The following is a 16,516-nucleotide window of genomic DNA, read 5'->3' as shown; positions in this document are numbered from 1 at the left end:
TTGACCTTCATTTGACTGATGAAATACATCATTCAATGTATCTGGCCAGGATGACTGTTCAGCTGTATTTTTTATATATGTCTTCAACATTCTCGAAACACCTCATGCTTTAAAGATCTCCAGAACTCTGAGTTTAGGCAATCTGTTGCACTTCTGGTGAGAATTTCAGAGACCTCAGGCCATGCTGCCACTGTGTGCCTAGAACCTGTGAGTTATATTCCAGGGAGAAGTGTCCCATTTTTTCAATTTTATATCACTTATTCTGTATCTGATATTCTCCTATAAGCTCTTTAAGTACATTTTTGGCAAGCCATATCATCATCACCAGCCTCATCATCATAATTACTAATTTTGTAGTCCTTTATATTTTAAGAACACAGACCCCCACACATGTACACACACATGCACACACAAAATACTTGTTTCTCCTGTGAAATAGATTATTATGACCTTATTTTATAGATAAGGAATCTGAAACTCAAAAAAGGTTAAATTGCTTTCCTGTAGGCACACAGGTAAGTGACAGCTGGAACTGGAGGCTTCTTCCCACCTCCTGCTAATCCCTCTTCCCTCTGTTTTCTGACATTTTCAGCTGCAGCCCTATGACCTCCAGAGATTGCTTTTCCACCCTTGGAAACTCCAGAGAAATTAGAAAAAAAAATGTCCCCAAAAGTAGTATTCTACCAGCCTCTGCCAGAGATTGAGTGTAATTAGAGATAAGAAAGTAAAGAGTTATGGATTAAGACAAGTCTGAGCTTTCCTTGCATTTAGCCTTTTCCTAATTTGCAGGAATCACTAATTTGTGGAAACACCTGGCTCTACAGAACGCTGTGTGTGTGTGTGTCATTAGTGCAACCTGAGAGACCATGGTGACATCATGAAACCTGTGTCTGGAGAAAAATCAGATCAAGTCTAAGGAAGGTTTTCATTCTTCCTCCAATTTATCATGACCAGTTAAATTTCAAATTGCAATAGAGAGAGATGATTAAAATTCCTAAAGAATTTTCTGTGCAGGTGCCATGATCTAGTGCTATTTGCTGTGAAAGACAGAGGTTACCTAAGTGTGCAGAAAGAGGAAATAGTGGGGTGACTGGGAACCCAGAGTCTGAAAACAGTAGGGATTAGATGGAAATTTCACAGTGTCCTCAAAATCTGAAAATATACATGTCTTTTGACCCAGCGTTTCTACTTCTAGTAATACTTGAACACATCAGCAAAGGTATTGTTGTAAGAATGTTCACTGAAGTATTATTTTCTGTAGTGAAAACAAACAAAAAACAAATCCGTATTCATCAATAGGGGCATGCCACATCCATCATCCTGTGGAATGCTAGGCAGCTGGTAGAAACTATGAGGTAGTATAATGAGTACTAAATGGGAAAAACGACTAAAATTGGTTAGGTGGGGAAAAAAGCCATTTGCAAAACGATGTGGTTAATATAAGACCACTTTTGCAAAAATATTAATGATCATCAAAATGGAAGAGGAATAAAGTAAGGTTAGCACAGAGAAGAAAAACAAGTGGCAGTATGTGTGCTACACTGTGTCTCATTGTTATCATTGAGATGTGAGATTACAGAGAACATGAATTTGGGGGGATATATTCATTCATTTCACAGGTATTTCTTAGAAGTCAGCTACATACCAGGTACTGCCTAGGTGCTGAGGATATTAATAGAACTTACATCTTTATTGGAGGAGATAGAAAATTAGCAAATAAATGTATTAACATTTGAATTTTGGATAGGCAAAGTCTATTATTATTAACAATAAGAAGATTTTTAAATTGAAGTATAGTTGATTTATGTTGTGTTAGTTTCAGGTGTACAGCAAAGTGATCCAGTTGTACATACATATATATATTCTTTTTCAGATTTTCTTTTATAGGTTATTATAAAATATTGAGTATAATTCCCTGTGCTATATAATAAGTCCTTGTTGGTTATCTATTTCATATATAGTAGTGTGTATCTGTTAATTCCAAACTCCTAATTTATCCTTCCCACCTTCTTGTTTTCTATGTCTGTGGGTCTATTTCTGTTTTGTAAATAAGTTCATTTGTATCATTTTTTAAGATTTCACTTGTAAGTGGTATCATATGATATTTGTCTTTGGCTTACTTTACTTAGCATGATAACCTCTAGGTCCATTCATATTGCTGAAAATAGCATTATTTAGTTCATTTTTATGGCTGAGTAATATTCCATTGTATATATGTGTGTATATATGTATATACATGTACACATATATGTGTGTACATATGTATATGTGTGTGTGTGTATATATATATATACATACACACACACACACACACACACGCACACCACATCTAATAAGAAGATATTTTTAAGATAAAAATATGAGAAGACCATTACCAAAGAAAAGGGGAGGCAGATCCTATGAAGGTCAGTGGCCTTACTGGAGGTAAAAGTTTGGTAACCAAAACAAAGCTAATGGAAGCAACTCAACAAGTGGTTGATCTCGAAAATATAGAAACAGCTCATGCACTCAATATCAAAAAAGCAAACAACACAATCAAAAATGGGCAGAAGAGCTAAAGAAACATTTCTCCAAAGAAGATATACAGATAGCTAAAAAGCACATGAAAAGAGGCTCAACTTCACTAATTATTAGAGAAAGGCAAATCAAAACTACAATGAGGTATCACCTCACACCAGTCAGAATGGCCATCATCAAAAAATCTACAAACAATAAATGCTGGAGAGGGTGTGGATAAAAGGGAACCCTCTTGCACTGTTGGTGGGAATGTAAATTGGTGCAGCCACTATGGAGAACAGTATGGAGGTTCCTTGAAAAACTAAAAATAGAGCTACCATATGATCCAGCAATCCCACTCCCGGGCATCTATCTGGAGAAAACCATAATTCGAAAAAATACATGACCCCAGTGTTCACTGCAGCACTATTTACAATAGCTAAGACATGGAAGCAACCTAAATGTCCATCAACAGAGGAATGATAAAGAAGATGTGGTACATATATTCAATACAATATTACTCAGCCATAAAAAAGAATGAAATAATGCCATTTGAAGAAACATGGATGGACCTAGAGATTGTCATACTGAGTGAAGTAAGTCAACAGAGAAAGACAGATATCATATGATTTCACTTATATGTGGAATCTTAAAGAAATGGTACAAATGAACTTATTTACAAAACAGAAATAGAGTCACAGATGTAGAAAACAAACTTATGCTTACCAAGGGGGAAGGGGGAGGGATAAATTGTGAGTTTGGGATTGACATATACACACTATGATATATAAAACAGATAACTAATAAGAACCTACTGTGTAGCACAGGGAACTCTACTCAATACTTTGTAATGGCCTATATGGGAAAATAATCTAAAAAAGAGTGGATATATGTATATGTATAACTGCTTCACTTTGCTGTACAGCAGAAACTAACACATTGTAAATCAACTATACCCACCAAAAATCAATTAAAAAAATAATAGACCTAATTTTAGCTCCATCAGTTCTGACAGTGCCTCCAGACTTGAGGCATGATTGAGGGCCTTGCTCAGACGGATGTTCTTTTAAGTAAGTGATTATTTCTCATTACCCACTTGTATACGGGAGGAAATTGAATATAGTAGTTGATTCTTATACATTTCACAGACATTTATTTAAACAAAAATGTAGATGCTTAGCTGTTTCCTTTATAATATTAACGTACTACTAAGATAAGCTCATCATAGAAAACAGTATATTAGTATTTGTTCTTTTTCCACTTAGAAAATTATGAATTCTCAGATGGAACAGATAAATTCCTCTTTAATAAAATCATTGGTAAGGTGGGAATAAAAGTCAGATAGAAATGTTTAGTTTTCATCAATAATTACTGTTTTATTTTATTTTTTAAACATCTATATTGGAGTATAATTGCTTTACAATGGTGTGTTAGTTTCTGCTTTATAACAAAGTGAATCAGCTATACATATACATGTATCCCCATATCTCCTCCCTATCCCACCCCTCTAGGTGGTCACAAAGCACCACGCTGATCTCCCTGTGCTATGCAGCTGCTTCCCACTAGCTACCTATTTTATATTTGGTAGTGTATATATGTCCATGCCACTCTCTCACTTCGTCCTAGCTTACCCTTCCCACTCCCCGTGTCCTGAAGTCCATTCTCTATGTCTGCGTCTTTATTCCGGTCATGCCCCTAGGTTCTTCTGAACCATTTTTTAAAAATTCCATATATATGTGTTAGCATACAGTATTTGTTTTTCTCTTTCTGACTTAGTTCACTCTGTATGACAGATTGTAGGTCGATCCATCTCACTAAACATAACTGAATTCCGTTTCTTTTAATGGCTGAGTAATATTCCATTGTATATATGTGCCATAACTTCTTTATCCATTCATCTGTCAGTGGACACTTAGGTTGCTTCCATGTCCTAGCTATTGTAAATAGAGCTGCAATGAACATTATGATACATGACTCTTTTTGAATAATGGTTTTCTCAGGGTATATGCCCGGTAGTGGGATTGCTGGGTGATATGGTAGTTCCATTTTTAGTTTTTAAAGGAACCTCCATGCTGTTCTCTATAGTGGCTATATCAATTTACATTCCCAGGAACAGTGCAAGAGGGTTCCCTTTTCTCCACACCCTCTCCAGCATTTTTCGTTTGTAGATTTTTTGGTGATGGCCATTCTGACTGGTGTGAGGTGATACCTCATTGTAGTTTTGATTTGACTTTCTCTAATGATTAGTGATGTTGAGCATTCTTTCATGTGTTTGTTGGCAACCTGTATATCTTCTTTGGAGAAATGTCTATTTAGGTCTTCTGCCCATTTTTGGATTGGGTTGTTTTTTTGATATTGAGTTTTACGCGCTGCTTGTAAATTTTGGAGATTAATCCTCTGTCAGTTGCTTCATTTGCAAATATTTTCTCCCATTTTGAGGGTTGTCTTTTCGTCTTGTTTATGGTTTCCTTTGCTGTGCAAAAGCTTTTAAGTTTCATTAGGCCCCATTTGTCTATTTTTGTTTTTATTTCCATTTCTCTAGGAGGTGGGTCAAAAAGGATCTTGCTGTGATTTATGTCATACAGTATTCTGCCTGTGTTTTCCTCTAGGAGTTTTATACTGTCTGGCCTTAAATTTAGGTCTTTAATCCATTTTGAGATTTATTTTTCTGTATGGTGTTAGGGAGTGTTCTAATTTCATTCTTTTATATGTAGCTGTCCAGTTTTCACAGTAGCACTTATTGAAGAGGCTGTCTTTTCTCCATTGTATATTCTTGCCTTCTTTATCAAAAAAAAAGGTGACCATATGTGTGTGGGTTTATCTCTGGGCTTTCTGATCTATATTTCTGTTTTTGTGCCAGTACCATACTGTCTTGATTACTGTAGCTTTGTAGTAGAGTCTGAAGTCTGGGAGCCTAATTCCACCAGCTCCATTTTTCTTTCACAAGACTGCTTTGGCTATTCGGGGTCTTTTGTGCTTCCATACAAACTGTGAAATATTTTTTCTACTTCTGTGAAAAATGCCAGTGGTAGTTTGATAAGGATTGCATTAAATCTGTAGATTGCTTTGGGTAATCACAATGTTGATTCTTCCAATCCAAGAACATGATATATCTCTCCATCTTATTGTATCATGTTTAATTTCTTTCATCAGTGTCTTATAGTTTTCTGCATACAGGTCTTTTGTCTCCTTAGGTAGGTTTATTCCTAGGTATTTTATTCTTTCTGTTGCAGTGGTAAATGGGAGTATTTTCTTAATTTCACTTTCAGATTTTTCATCATTAGTGTATAGGAATACAAGAGATTTCTGTGCATTAATTTTGTACCCTGCTACTTTACCAAATTCATTGATACGCTCTAGTAGTTTTCTGGTAGCATCTTTAGGATTCTCTATGTATAGTATCGTGTTATCTGCAGACAGTGACAGCTTTACTACTTCTTTTCTGATTTGTATTCCTTTTATTTCTTTTTCTTTGATTGCTGTGGCTAAAACTTCCAAAACTGTGTTAAATATTAGTGGTGAGAGTGGACAACCTTGTCTTGTTCCTGATCTTAGTGGAAATGGTTTCAGTTTTTCACCATTGAGGACGATGTTGGCTGTGGGTTTGTCATATATGGCCTTTATGTTCAGGTAAGTTCCCTCTATGCCTACTTTCTGGAGGGGTTTTATCATAAGTGGGTGTTGAATTTTGTCAAAAGCTTTTTCTCCATCTATTGAGATGATCATATGGTTTTTCTCCTTCATTTGTTAATTGATTTGCATATATTGATTGATTTGCGTATATTGAAGAATCCTTGCATTCCTGGAATAAACCCCACTTGATCATGTTGTATGATCCTTTTAATGTGCTGTTGGATTCTGTTTGCTAGTATTTTGTTGAGGATTTTTGCATCTATGTTCATCAGTGATATTGGCCTGTACTTGTCTTTCCTTGTGACATCTTTGTCTGGTTTTGGTATCACAGTAATGGTGGCCTCATAGGATGAGTTTGGGAGTGATCCTCCCTCTGCTATATTTTGGAAGAGTTTGAGAAGGGCAGGTGTTAGCTCTTCTTTAAATGTTTTATAGAATTCACCTATGAAGCCATCTGGTCCTGGGCTTTTGTTTGTTGGAAGATTTTTAATCACAGTTTCAATTTCAGTGCTTGTGATTGGTCTGTTTAAATTTTCTATGTCTTCCTGGATCAGTCTCGGAAGGTCGTGCTTTTCTAAAAATGTGTCCATTTCTTCCAGGTTGTCCATTTTAGTGGTATAGAGTTGCATGTAGTAATCTCTCATGATCCTTTGTATTTCTGCAGTGTCAGTTGTTACTTCTCCTTTTTCATTTCTGGTTCTATTGATTTGAGTCTTCTCCCTTTTTTTCTTGATGAGTCTGGCTAATGGTTTATCAATTTTGTTTATCTTCTTAAAGAACCAGCTTTTAGTTTTACTGACCTTTGCTGTTGTTTCCTTCATTTCATTTTCATTTATTTCTGATTGGATCTTTATGATTTCTTTCCTTCTGCTAACTTTGGGGATTTTTTGTTCTTCTCTAATTGCTTTAGGTGTAAGGTTAGGTTATTTGAGATGTTTCTTGTCTCTTGAGGTAGGATTGTTTAGCTATAAACTTCCCTTTTAGAACTGCTTTTGCTGCGTCCCATAGATTTTGGGTTGTCCTGTTTCATTGTCATTTGTTTCTAGGTATTTTTTGATTTCCTCTTGGATTTCTTCAGTGATCTCTTGGCTATGTAGTAGTGCATTGTTTAGCCTCCTTGTGTTTGTATTTTCTACAGATTTTTTTCCTGTATTTGATAGCTAGTCTCATAGTGTTGTGGTCGGAAAAGATACTTGATACGATTTAAATTTTCTTAAATTTACCAAAGCTTTACTTGTGACCCAAGATATGATCTATCCTGGAGAATGTTCCATGAGCACTTGAGAAGAAAGTGTATTCTGTTGTTTTTGGATGGAATGTCCTATATATCAATTAAGTCCATCTTGTTTAATGTATCATTTAAAGCTGTGTTTCCTTATTTGTTTTCATTTTGGACGATCTGTCCATTGGTGAAAATGGGGTGTTAAAGTCCCGTACTATGATTGTGTTACTGTCGATTTCCCCTTTTATGGCTGTTAGCATTTGTCTTATGTATTGAGGTGCTCCTATGTTGGATGCATAAATATCTACAATTGTTATATCTTCTTCTTGGATTGATCCCTTGATGTTTATGTAGTGTCCTTCTTTGTCTCTTGTAATAGTCTTTGTTTTAAAGTCTATTTTGTCTGATATGAGAATTGCTACTCCCACTTTCTTTTGATTTCCATTTGCATGGAATATCTTTTTCCATCCCCTCACTTTCAGTCTGTATCTGTCTCTAGGTCTGAAGTGGGTCTCATGTAGACAGCATATGTATGGGTCTTATTTTTGTATCCATTCAGCCAGTCTATGTCTTTTGGTTGGAGCATTTAATCCATTTACATTTAAGGTAATTATTGATATGTATGTTCCTATTACCATTTTCTTAATTGTTTTGGGTTTGTTATTGTAGGTCTTTTCCTTTTACTGTGTTTCCTGCCTAGAGAAGTTCCTTTAGCATTTGCTGTAAAGCTTGTATCGTGGTGCTGAATTCTCTTAGCTTTGCTTCTCTGTAAAGGTTTTAATTTCTCTGTCGAATCTGAATGAGATCCTTGCTTCTTAGAGTAATCTTGATTGTAGGTTTTTCTCTTTCATCACTTTAAATATGTCCTGCCACTCCCTTCTGGCTTGCAGAATTTCTGCTGAAAGATCAGCTGTTAACCTTATGGGGATTCCCTTGTATATTATTATTTTCTTTTCCATAGTTTGATTAATATGTGTCTTGGCGTTTTTCTCCTTGGATTTATCCTGTATGGGACTCTCTGTGCTTCCTGGACTTGATTATCTCCTTTCCCATATTATGGAAGTTTTCAACTATAATCTCTTCAAATATCTTCTCAGTCCCTTTCTTTTTCTCTTCTTCTGGGACCCCTATAATTTGAATGTTAGGGCATTTAATGTTGTCCCACAGGTCTCTGAGCTCGTCTCAATTCTATTCATTCTTTTTTCCTTATTCTGCTCTGCCATAGTTATTTCCCCTGTTTTATTTATTTATTTATTTATGTTTTTGTTTTGCGGTATGCAGGCCTCTCACTGTTGTGGCCTCTCCCATTGCAGAACACAGGCTCTGGATGCGCAGGCTCAGCAGCCATGGCTCACAGGTCCAGCCGCTCTGCAGCATGTGGGATCTTCCTGGACCGGGACATGAACCCGTGTCCCCTGCATCCGCAGGTGGACTCTCAACCACTGTGCCACCAGGGAAGCCCTCCACTGTTTTTTTTTAAAATTAATTAATTTATTTATTTTTGGCCATGTTGGGACTTCGTTTCTGTGTGAGGGCTTTCTCTAGTTGCGGCAAGCAGGGGCACTGTTCATCATGGTGTGTGGGCCTCTCAGTATCGCAGCCTCTCGTTGTGGAGCAGAAGCTCCAGACACGCAGGCTCAGTAGTTGTGGCTCACACGCCCAGTTGCTCCGCGGCATGTGGGATCTTCCCAGACCAGGGCTTGAACCTGTGTCCCCTGCATTGGCAGGCAAATTCTCAACCACTGCGCCACCAGGGATGCCCTGTTTCCACTATTTTATCTTCCAGGTCACTTATCTGTTCTTCTGCCTCAGTTATTCTGCTATTGATTCCTTCTAGAGAATTTTAAATTTCATTTATTGTGTTATTCATCATTGTTTCTTTGCTCTTTAGTTCTTCTAGGTCATTGTTAAACTTTTCTTGTATGTTCTCTATTCTGTTTCCAAGATTTTGGATCATCTTTACTCTCATTACTCTTTCTTTTTCAGGTGGACTGCATATTTCCTCTGCATTTGTTTGGTCTGATGGGTTTTTTCCTTGCTCCTTCATCTGCTGTGTGTTTCTCTGTCTTCTCATTTTGGTTAACTTACTGTGTTTGGGGTCTCCTTTTCGCAGGCTGCTGGTTCATAGTTCCCGTTGTTTATGGTGTCTGCCCTCAGTGCCTAAGGCTGGTTTAGTAGGTTGTGTAGGCTTCCTGGTGGAGGGGACTGGTGCCTGTGTTGTGGTGGATGAGGTTGGATCTTGTCTTTCTGGTGGGCAGGACTGCGTCCGGAGGTGTGTTTTGGGGTGCCTGTGACTTTATTACGATTTTAGGCAGCCTCTCTGCTAATGGCTGGTTTTGTGTTCCTGTCTTGCTAGTTGTTTGGCATAGGGTGTCCAGCACTGTAGCTTGCTGGTTGTTGAGTGGAGCTGGGTCTTAGCGTTGAGATGGAGATCTGTGGGAGAGCTTTCGCCATTTGATATTATGTGAAGCCGGGATGTCTCTGGTGGACCGATGTCCTGAACTTGGCTCTCCCACCTCAGTGGCACAGGCCTGACACCTGGCTGGAGCATCAAGACCCTGTCAGCCATAGGGCTCAGAAAAAAAGTGAGAAAAAATGAATGAAAAAAAATAAGGTTATTAAAATAAATTATTAATAGTAAAAAAAATTAAAAAGTAATTTAAAAAGAGCAACCAAACCAAAAACAAATCCATCAATGATAACCAGCGCTAAAAAGTATACTAAAAACAGGGCTTCCCTGGTGGCACATTGGTTGAGAGTCTGCCTGCCGATGCAGGAGACGTGAGTTCGTGCCCCGGTCCGGGAGGATCCCACATGCTGCTGAGCGGCTGGGCCCGTGAACCATGGCTGCTGAGCCTGTGCTACACAACGGGAGAGGCCGCAGCAGTTGAGAGGCCCACGTACTGCAAAAAAACAAAACAAAACAAAACAAATTAGATACAGAAAGCAAACCCCAAGTCTACAGTGCTCTCAAAGTCCACCGCCTCAATTTTGGGATAATTGGTCTATTCAGGTATTCCAGTGATGCAGGGTACATCAATTTGATTGTGGAGATTTAATCTGCTGCTCCTGAGGCTGCTGGGAGAAATTTCCCTTTCTCTTCTTTGTTCTCACAGCTCCTGGGTTTTAGCTTTCGATTGGCCCCACATATGCGTGTAGGTCACGTGAGCGCATCTGTTCTTCACTCAGACAGGACGGAGTTAAAGCAGCAACTGATTAGAGGACTCTGGCTCACTCAGGCCAGGGAGGAGGGAGCGGTACAGAATGCGGGGTGAGCCTGCAGCAGCTGAGGCCAGTGTGATGTTGCACCAGCCTGAGGCACGCCATGTGTTCTCCAGGGGAAGTTGTCTCTGGATCAGGGGACACTGGCAATGGCAGGTTGCACAGGCTCCCGGGAGGGGAGGTGTGGATAGTGACCTGTGTTTGCACACAGGCTTCTTGGTGGCTGCAGCAGCAGACTTAGCATCCCATGCCTGTCTCTGGTGTCTGCGCAGATAACTGCGGCTCATGCCCATCTCTGAATCCCCTCTCCTTGTGCACCCCGAAACAATGGTCTTTTGCCTCTTAGGCATGTCCAGACTTTTTCCTGGACTCCCTCCCAGCTAGCTGTGGCACATTAGCCCCCTTCAGGCTGTGTTCATGCAGCCAACCACAGTCCTCTCCCTGGGATCCAACCTCCGAAGCCGGAGCCTCAGCTTCCAGCCCCCACCGACCCCGGCGGGTGAGCAGACAAGCCTCTTGGGCTGGTGAGTGCTGGTCGGCGCCGATCCTCTGTGCGGGAATCTCTCCGCTTTGCCCTCCGCACCCCTGTTGCTGCACTCTCCTCCATGGTTCCGAAGCTCCCCCACTGCCCCCAGTCTCTGCCAGTGAAAAGGGGCTTCCTAGTGTGTGGAAACTTTCCTTCCTTCACAGCTCCTTCCCAGAGGTGCGGATCCCATCCCTATTCTTTTGTCTCTGTTTTTTCTTTTTTCTTTTGCCCTACCCAGGTATGTCGGGAGTTTCTTACCTTTTGGGAAGTTCGAGGTCTTCTGCTAGTGTTCAGTAGGTGTTCTGTAGGAGTTGTTCCACATGTAGATGTATTTCTGATATATTTGTGGGGAGGAAGATGATCTCTACATCTTACTCCTCTGCCATCTTGAATATCTCCTACTGTTTTATTTTAAACAGCAAATTTCACATTGCTCAGGATTATCTGTACTGTAAACTAGAAGAATTTAATAACATGTTGGACAATGATTAACTGTATTGTTGAAGACCATATTAATCAGGTTTTCTCTTTGTGTTTGTGCACCATCTTTAAGCAGGCTGCAATTTTCCATATTTAAAATTAAATTGAAACTGGTAGAGAAACAACTGAATCTCTTAACTGTTTATGTTAAAATATTATTTTGAAACTTTGTTGATAGTATTTACTTATTAATTCAATGCAATTCATCAAGTTTCTACTCAGTGCCTTCTCTATTCCAGACACTAGATGTTTTATATACACCAATAAATGTAGTATAGACTCCGAACTCAAGAATGCTTAGTCTAATCAAAAAGACAGCTAGGTAGATAGAAAAAGAATATCAACAGTTGGAGGGTTTATTTATAAGTGCATTTGGAGTGATTCATCATTTTTACCACTGATTGATACTGCCTATACTTTTCTAACCAGAGTCCCCCAAAAGCAGAATTAAAAATTCAATAATTGCTTTTAGAGATTGCCTTTTGATCACAAGTTTCAGTGACAGGATTTCTCTCCAAAAACAAGGTCATCTAGTTAACATAGGGAACGGGGCAGTTGTTCCACGTTAGGAGATTATTCTAAGAGATATCCTAGATTATTAAATTCTAGTTGGTTAAGAAAAAGATTATAAAGTTTCCCGTGGGATGGGTCATTATTCTATTTTAGGTCACTAAAGTGCAGATATAATTTTAAAGAGGTCGAAGAAAACATTATGCACATGCTTACCACTTGGCAATGTCTTTTTCTTCAGCCTCAAACAAAGGCCACAATGATAACTATACAGTGATAGGCTCTCGCAGTTGAAGTGCATTACCCAGCCATCCTGCTAGGTGTGTGCCGTGAAGATGCCTGTTCCACAGCTGAGGAAATGGCAGCTCAGACAGGTTAACTTCACTAAGTCCACAAACATTCATTGAGAAACTATTCCTTGGACTTAATCATTCTCCAAATGGGCCTCAAAATGAACTTGCCAGGCCTTGTTTATTTGCTTTCCCTGGAATCAGAAACAAAATATTTTACTGCTTATTTAGTAAATTGAGAATTTCTAAATGACCAGTGTGGGGTTGGAGTCAAAGTTCTTGCACACACCATTTCTGCTCTCTAAAATCTGTTTATGTCCTGAGCAAACAGCATCACTGCTATGAGAACCAACCAGGTCACCTGGGTTCACACTCCAGGCTCTTTTACTCTGTCTTGCTGCTTCTCCTGTCTTATTGCCTTCTCTACATTCAAATAATTCTTTAAATTACAGATTAAAAAAGAAACAGAGCTTTAAAAAGTTAGAGATTGCCTTTTGATCAGAAGTTGCAGTGACAGGATTTGTCTCCAAAAACAAGGGCATCTAGTACCTCTAAAATAATTTGGTTAATAGAGTTTAAGCTCACAGATTCATTTTTAGAGTCATATCTATATAAAATGGAAGCTTGTTCCTCACAACTTGCCTAAGTACCTCAATTCTCAGACCTCTTATATTACAAAAGGGTATAATCTTCTTTTTAAAACCCCCAAATACAGTGATAAGATAAAGCACACAAAACATTGACTGTCCTGTTGGTGTCCCTCTGTCTTTTCTCTGCGTGCACGTTCCAGGTGGGAGAGTTCAGAGCCCATGCTGCTGAGTGGACAGCCAACGTCACGGCGGAATTCAAGGAAACCAGGAGGCGGCTGAGCGTGGAGATTTACGACAAGTTCCAGCGTGCCACCTCCATAAAGCGGAAGCTCTCCGCAGAACTGGCTGGAAACCACAACCAGGAGCTGACTCCCTGTAGGAGGACCCTGTCAGTGAACCACCTCGCCAGCGAGAGGGATGTCTTGCCTCCCTTACTGAAAACTGAAAGTATCTATTTGAACGGATTGACGCCACACTGTGCAGGCGAGGAAATTGCTGTTATTGAGAACATTAAATAGCCCTCTCTTTGAAGAGCCCTAGGCATAGCCATAGGTGAGGACTTCTATATGCTCTTTTTGACTGTTGTTGGTAGCGTTTTTTAAATTCTGCATGAGCTCCAAAAAAAAAAAAAAAAAAAAAGATACACCTGTCATGGTCATCTACCATCAAGAGAATTTGAATTCTGAGCCAGCACTGTCTTTTTGATGATTCTTGTTGAATAGTCCACTTTCTTTGACCAGTGGAATAAAACAAACAATGTCTGATGCCTTTTTGTGCCCAGACTGTTTTCCTCTCTCTTTTCCAAGTATGCCAAAAGGCCTCAGAATGAATTATAATTGTTTCCGGTAATAATGTAGCTTTGAGGGATCAGTCCTTAACTTTTCAGGGTCTACCTAACTGAGCCTAGCTTATGGACCATTTATGGATGACATTTCTTTTTGTAAATGGCAAGAAATGCTTATGCAGCCTTTTACCTAAGAAATTTTCTGTCAGTGCCTTATCTTATGAAGAAACAGAACCTCTCTAGCTAATATGTGGTTTCTCCTTCCCCGCCCCACCCCTAGGCTCAACTCCGCAGTCCTTTACCCCACAACTCCTGTTTGAATACCATACCTTGCTGGAAACAGTGTGTAAAATGACCGGAGTGATGATGCCCGAAGAAGGAATAGATGCCAAATTAGATGGACATTGAAGCAACACTCAGAAACCCTAGCGTTAAAGGCACTGCAGAGAAATGAGGTGCAAAGACGGCCCCTCTGAGTATTTATTTGACTCAGGTACCAGTGGTACATATATACAGTGTAATTATTACCAGGCCAGTAAAATTGACTGCTCTCAATCAGTCCCTTTTTTTCTGGCAGTATTTAAAATTTATCATTTTTGACTATCTATACATCTTTTAACAGTGGAAGAAGAAAAGCCATATATATATATATATCCATATATATACATAAATGATCTGACAAAACTATGAAAATGGATATTCTTGAAGGCGAATTTAGACAGTTGGTGTGAATTGCCATTTGGATGAAACGAAGATAGTAAAACAATGTGTTACAAGCATTTGCTAATAAACATTGTACTGCCAGCATCTATTTGCTTTTTGATGTATGAAAAGCTCATATGATTTTCTTTCCTTGGGTAACTTTTGCCAGATGAGGGGAGGGAATGTAGGAGGCAGAGTTGGGCACAGTCCTAGCCTTCTGTGGGTGTAACCTCTGGAGTTGTGGCTGAGTGTGAGAGCAGAGTTGAAACTAGGATCACTGTGATTTTGCACACGGAAAAATGCAGATTGCAGGCATAATTCATCTCTGACATTAGAGAAAAAGCTGTTATAGCACAATTTAAATCTTGAGAGTTTTTTTTTTAAAGATAGAAAAGGCTGTTAATCCTCTTTAGTTTAATTTTATATCTTGCAACTCTTTGGATGTTTTCAAGATTCAGAAGAAATTCAGTAAAGGTACCTAGTAGATTGCTACTCTCTTTTATTTTCATACACAGATCTGCTGTACATTGTAAATATAATTTGTAAAATGCAGAAAGAAAATGATTTCCCTAAATATAATTGCAAAACATTACTTTTATTCTTGGGGGTCAGGGGTGTATCTGAATAAGTGGTATTCAGATTAGGGTCTTAAAAAATAAACCCAGGATCTTAAAAAAAAAAAAAACTTAATAGATGCTTATTTTCCAAAATTTAAATTTAAGCTAGAAATGTAAATATTCAGTTAACTTGTTGGAAGGTACTTTTATAAACTTAAAAAATTCTAACCAAAATTTTAGAAAGTCAGGCTCTTTTAGAAGGAAAGCTACACCCATTTCCTCAATAACTGTTCTGAAAGTTCATATGGTGGAATGCACCATGTATAAACTGTGAATTGTATTGACAAATAAAGTTTGTAATTAAAGTCGGCATTTTCTGAGTCTCCTGCTTGCTGCTGAGGATTTAGATCTGATTCTGGCTGTGCAGAACTCCAGAACTCCACTTTTCATGCTGAGTGAGTTTTTGTGGCTCCTTTGTTCACAGTATTCAAGAAATATTTTTGATGCAGTATTACTACCCTTGTTAAATACATGCAGATGTTCTTTTTGGTGGCTGTTAATCAAAAGTAAAATCTTGAAATTTCACTTTTAAAATATGATATTTTAAAGAGCATATAAATTCAAGATGGTTTCTATTAAATTATGTTGTATCAATATCTTAAATCATTGTTAGACCTTGTCTTGACACTGAAGTAACTGGAATGCCGAACATGGGCACCTGAATGGTTTTTGTAGGAAAAGTCAAACATCCTGGCAGTGTTGAAGCCTAAAGAAGGTAGTTGGCAACTAATCTTCTAAACCTCGTACCCCAAATATTTGGACTACATACCTTGTCAGTATCTTACATAAATTTATTTATTCATTCCCAGGCACCTTGATACTCAGTAAATATCCTAAAACTGATCCCCAGCATTATCCTTAAGATTGGGGAACATCTAAGGAAATGTGCATGTATTATATCAATTTTATTTTTTCAAGTTTCATTTTGTTTACCTCTTTGACAAAGGTTTTGACATAGTCTGTGAGTTTATTTTTTCAATGGACCAGTTTAAAAATGAGTAGTTTTGCCCTGAAGGATATCTGGGAAAATAAAATGTACCAAACCCAGCAAGGATCAGGAACTGTCTGATCTGGAATCTTAGACATGGGTGCTAGACAAGGCTTTCTATCCACCTTACAACTAGTAAATTTAAAATGACTTTTGGAGTTCTATTAATTTATTACATAAATCTATGTACTTTGCTACCATAGTTCATGTCACACTGCCTTTTTTTCCAATAATATTTCACTCTTGCAATACAGGAAAAAGTGAAACTTCTAAAGCCAAGAAGGAATTGAATAATTTGTCTTGGCCGTCAAAAAAAATGAGGGAAGGGTGTAAGGCGTGGTCTTTTTCTCAAATTCTAAGGAACATATGACATAAAAGGAGGACTAAATCCCACCTCACTTTGTATAAAAAAATCTGTAGAATTCACTGATTCTGAAGGCCAGAAGTTCAGACTAA

At 38.4% G+C, this 16,516-nt stretch overlaps 1 protein-coding gene across 4 annotated transcripts in view; it reads left to right on the top strand.

Annotated features, from left to right (window-relative positions):
- Positions 1 to 15,383, top strand: part of KCNK2 (potassium two pore domain channel subfamily K member 2) — a 166,205-nt gene extending 150,822 nt beyond the window's left edge. For 3 of the 4 annotated variants that reach the window (XM_067030603.1, XM_067030020.1, XM_067028904.1), the window contains exon 7: positions 13,170 to 15,383. In XM_067030603.1, coding sequence (XP_066886704.1) covers positions 13,170 to 13,487 — 318 coding nt within the window. In that variant the 3' untranslated portion in view covers positions 13,488 to 15,383. The remainder of the gene's footprint in view (positions 1 to 13,169) is intronic. The other variant, XM_059076694.2, reaches the window with a different exon arrangement.
- Positions 15,384 to 16,516: the final 1,133 nt, after the last annotated feature.

The sequence above is a fragment of the Kogia breviceps genome, chromosome 1, assembly GCF_026419965.1.
Source record: "Kogia breviceps isolate mKogBre1 chromosome 1, mKogBre1 haplotype 1, whole genome shotgun sequence".
NCBI lineage: Eukaryota > Metazoa > Chordata > Mammalia > Artiodactyla > Physeteridae > Kogia > Kogia breviceps.
The sequence above is the reverse complement of the archived record's forward strand: the minus strand, read 5'-3'. Positions and strand labels throughout refer to the sequence as shown.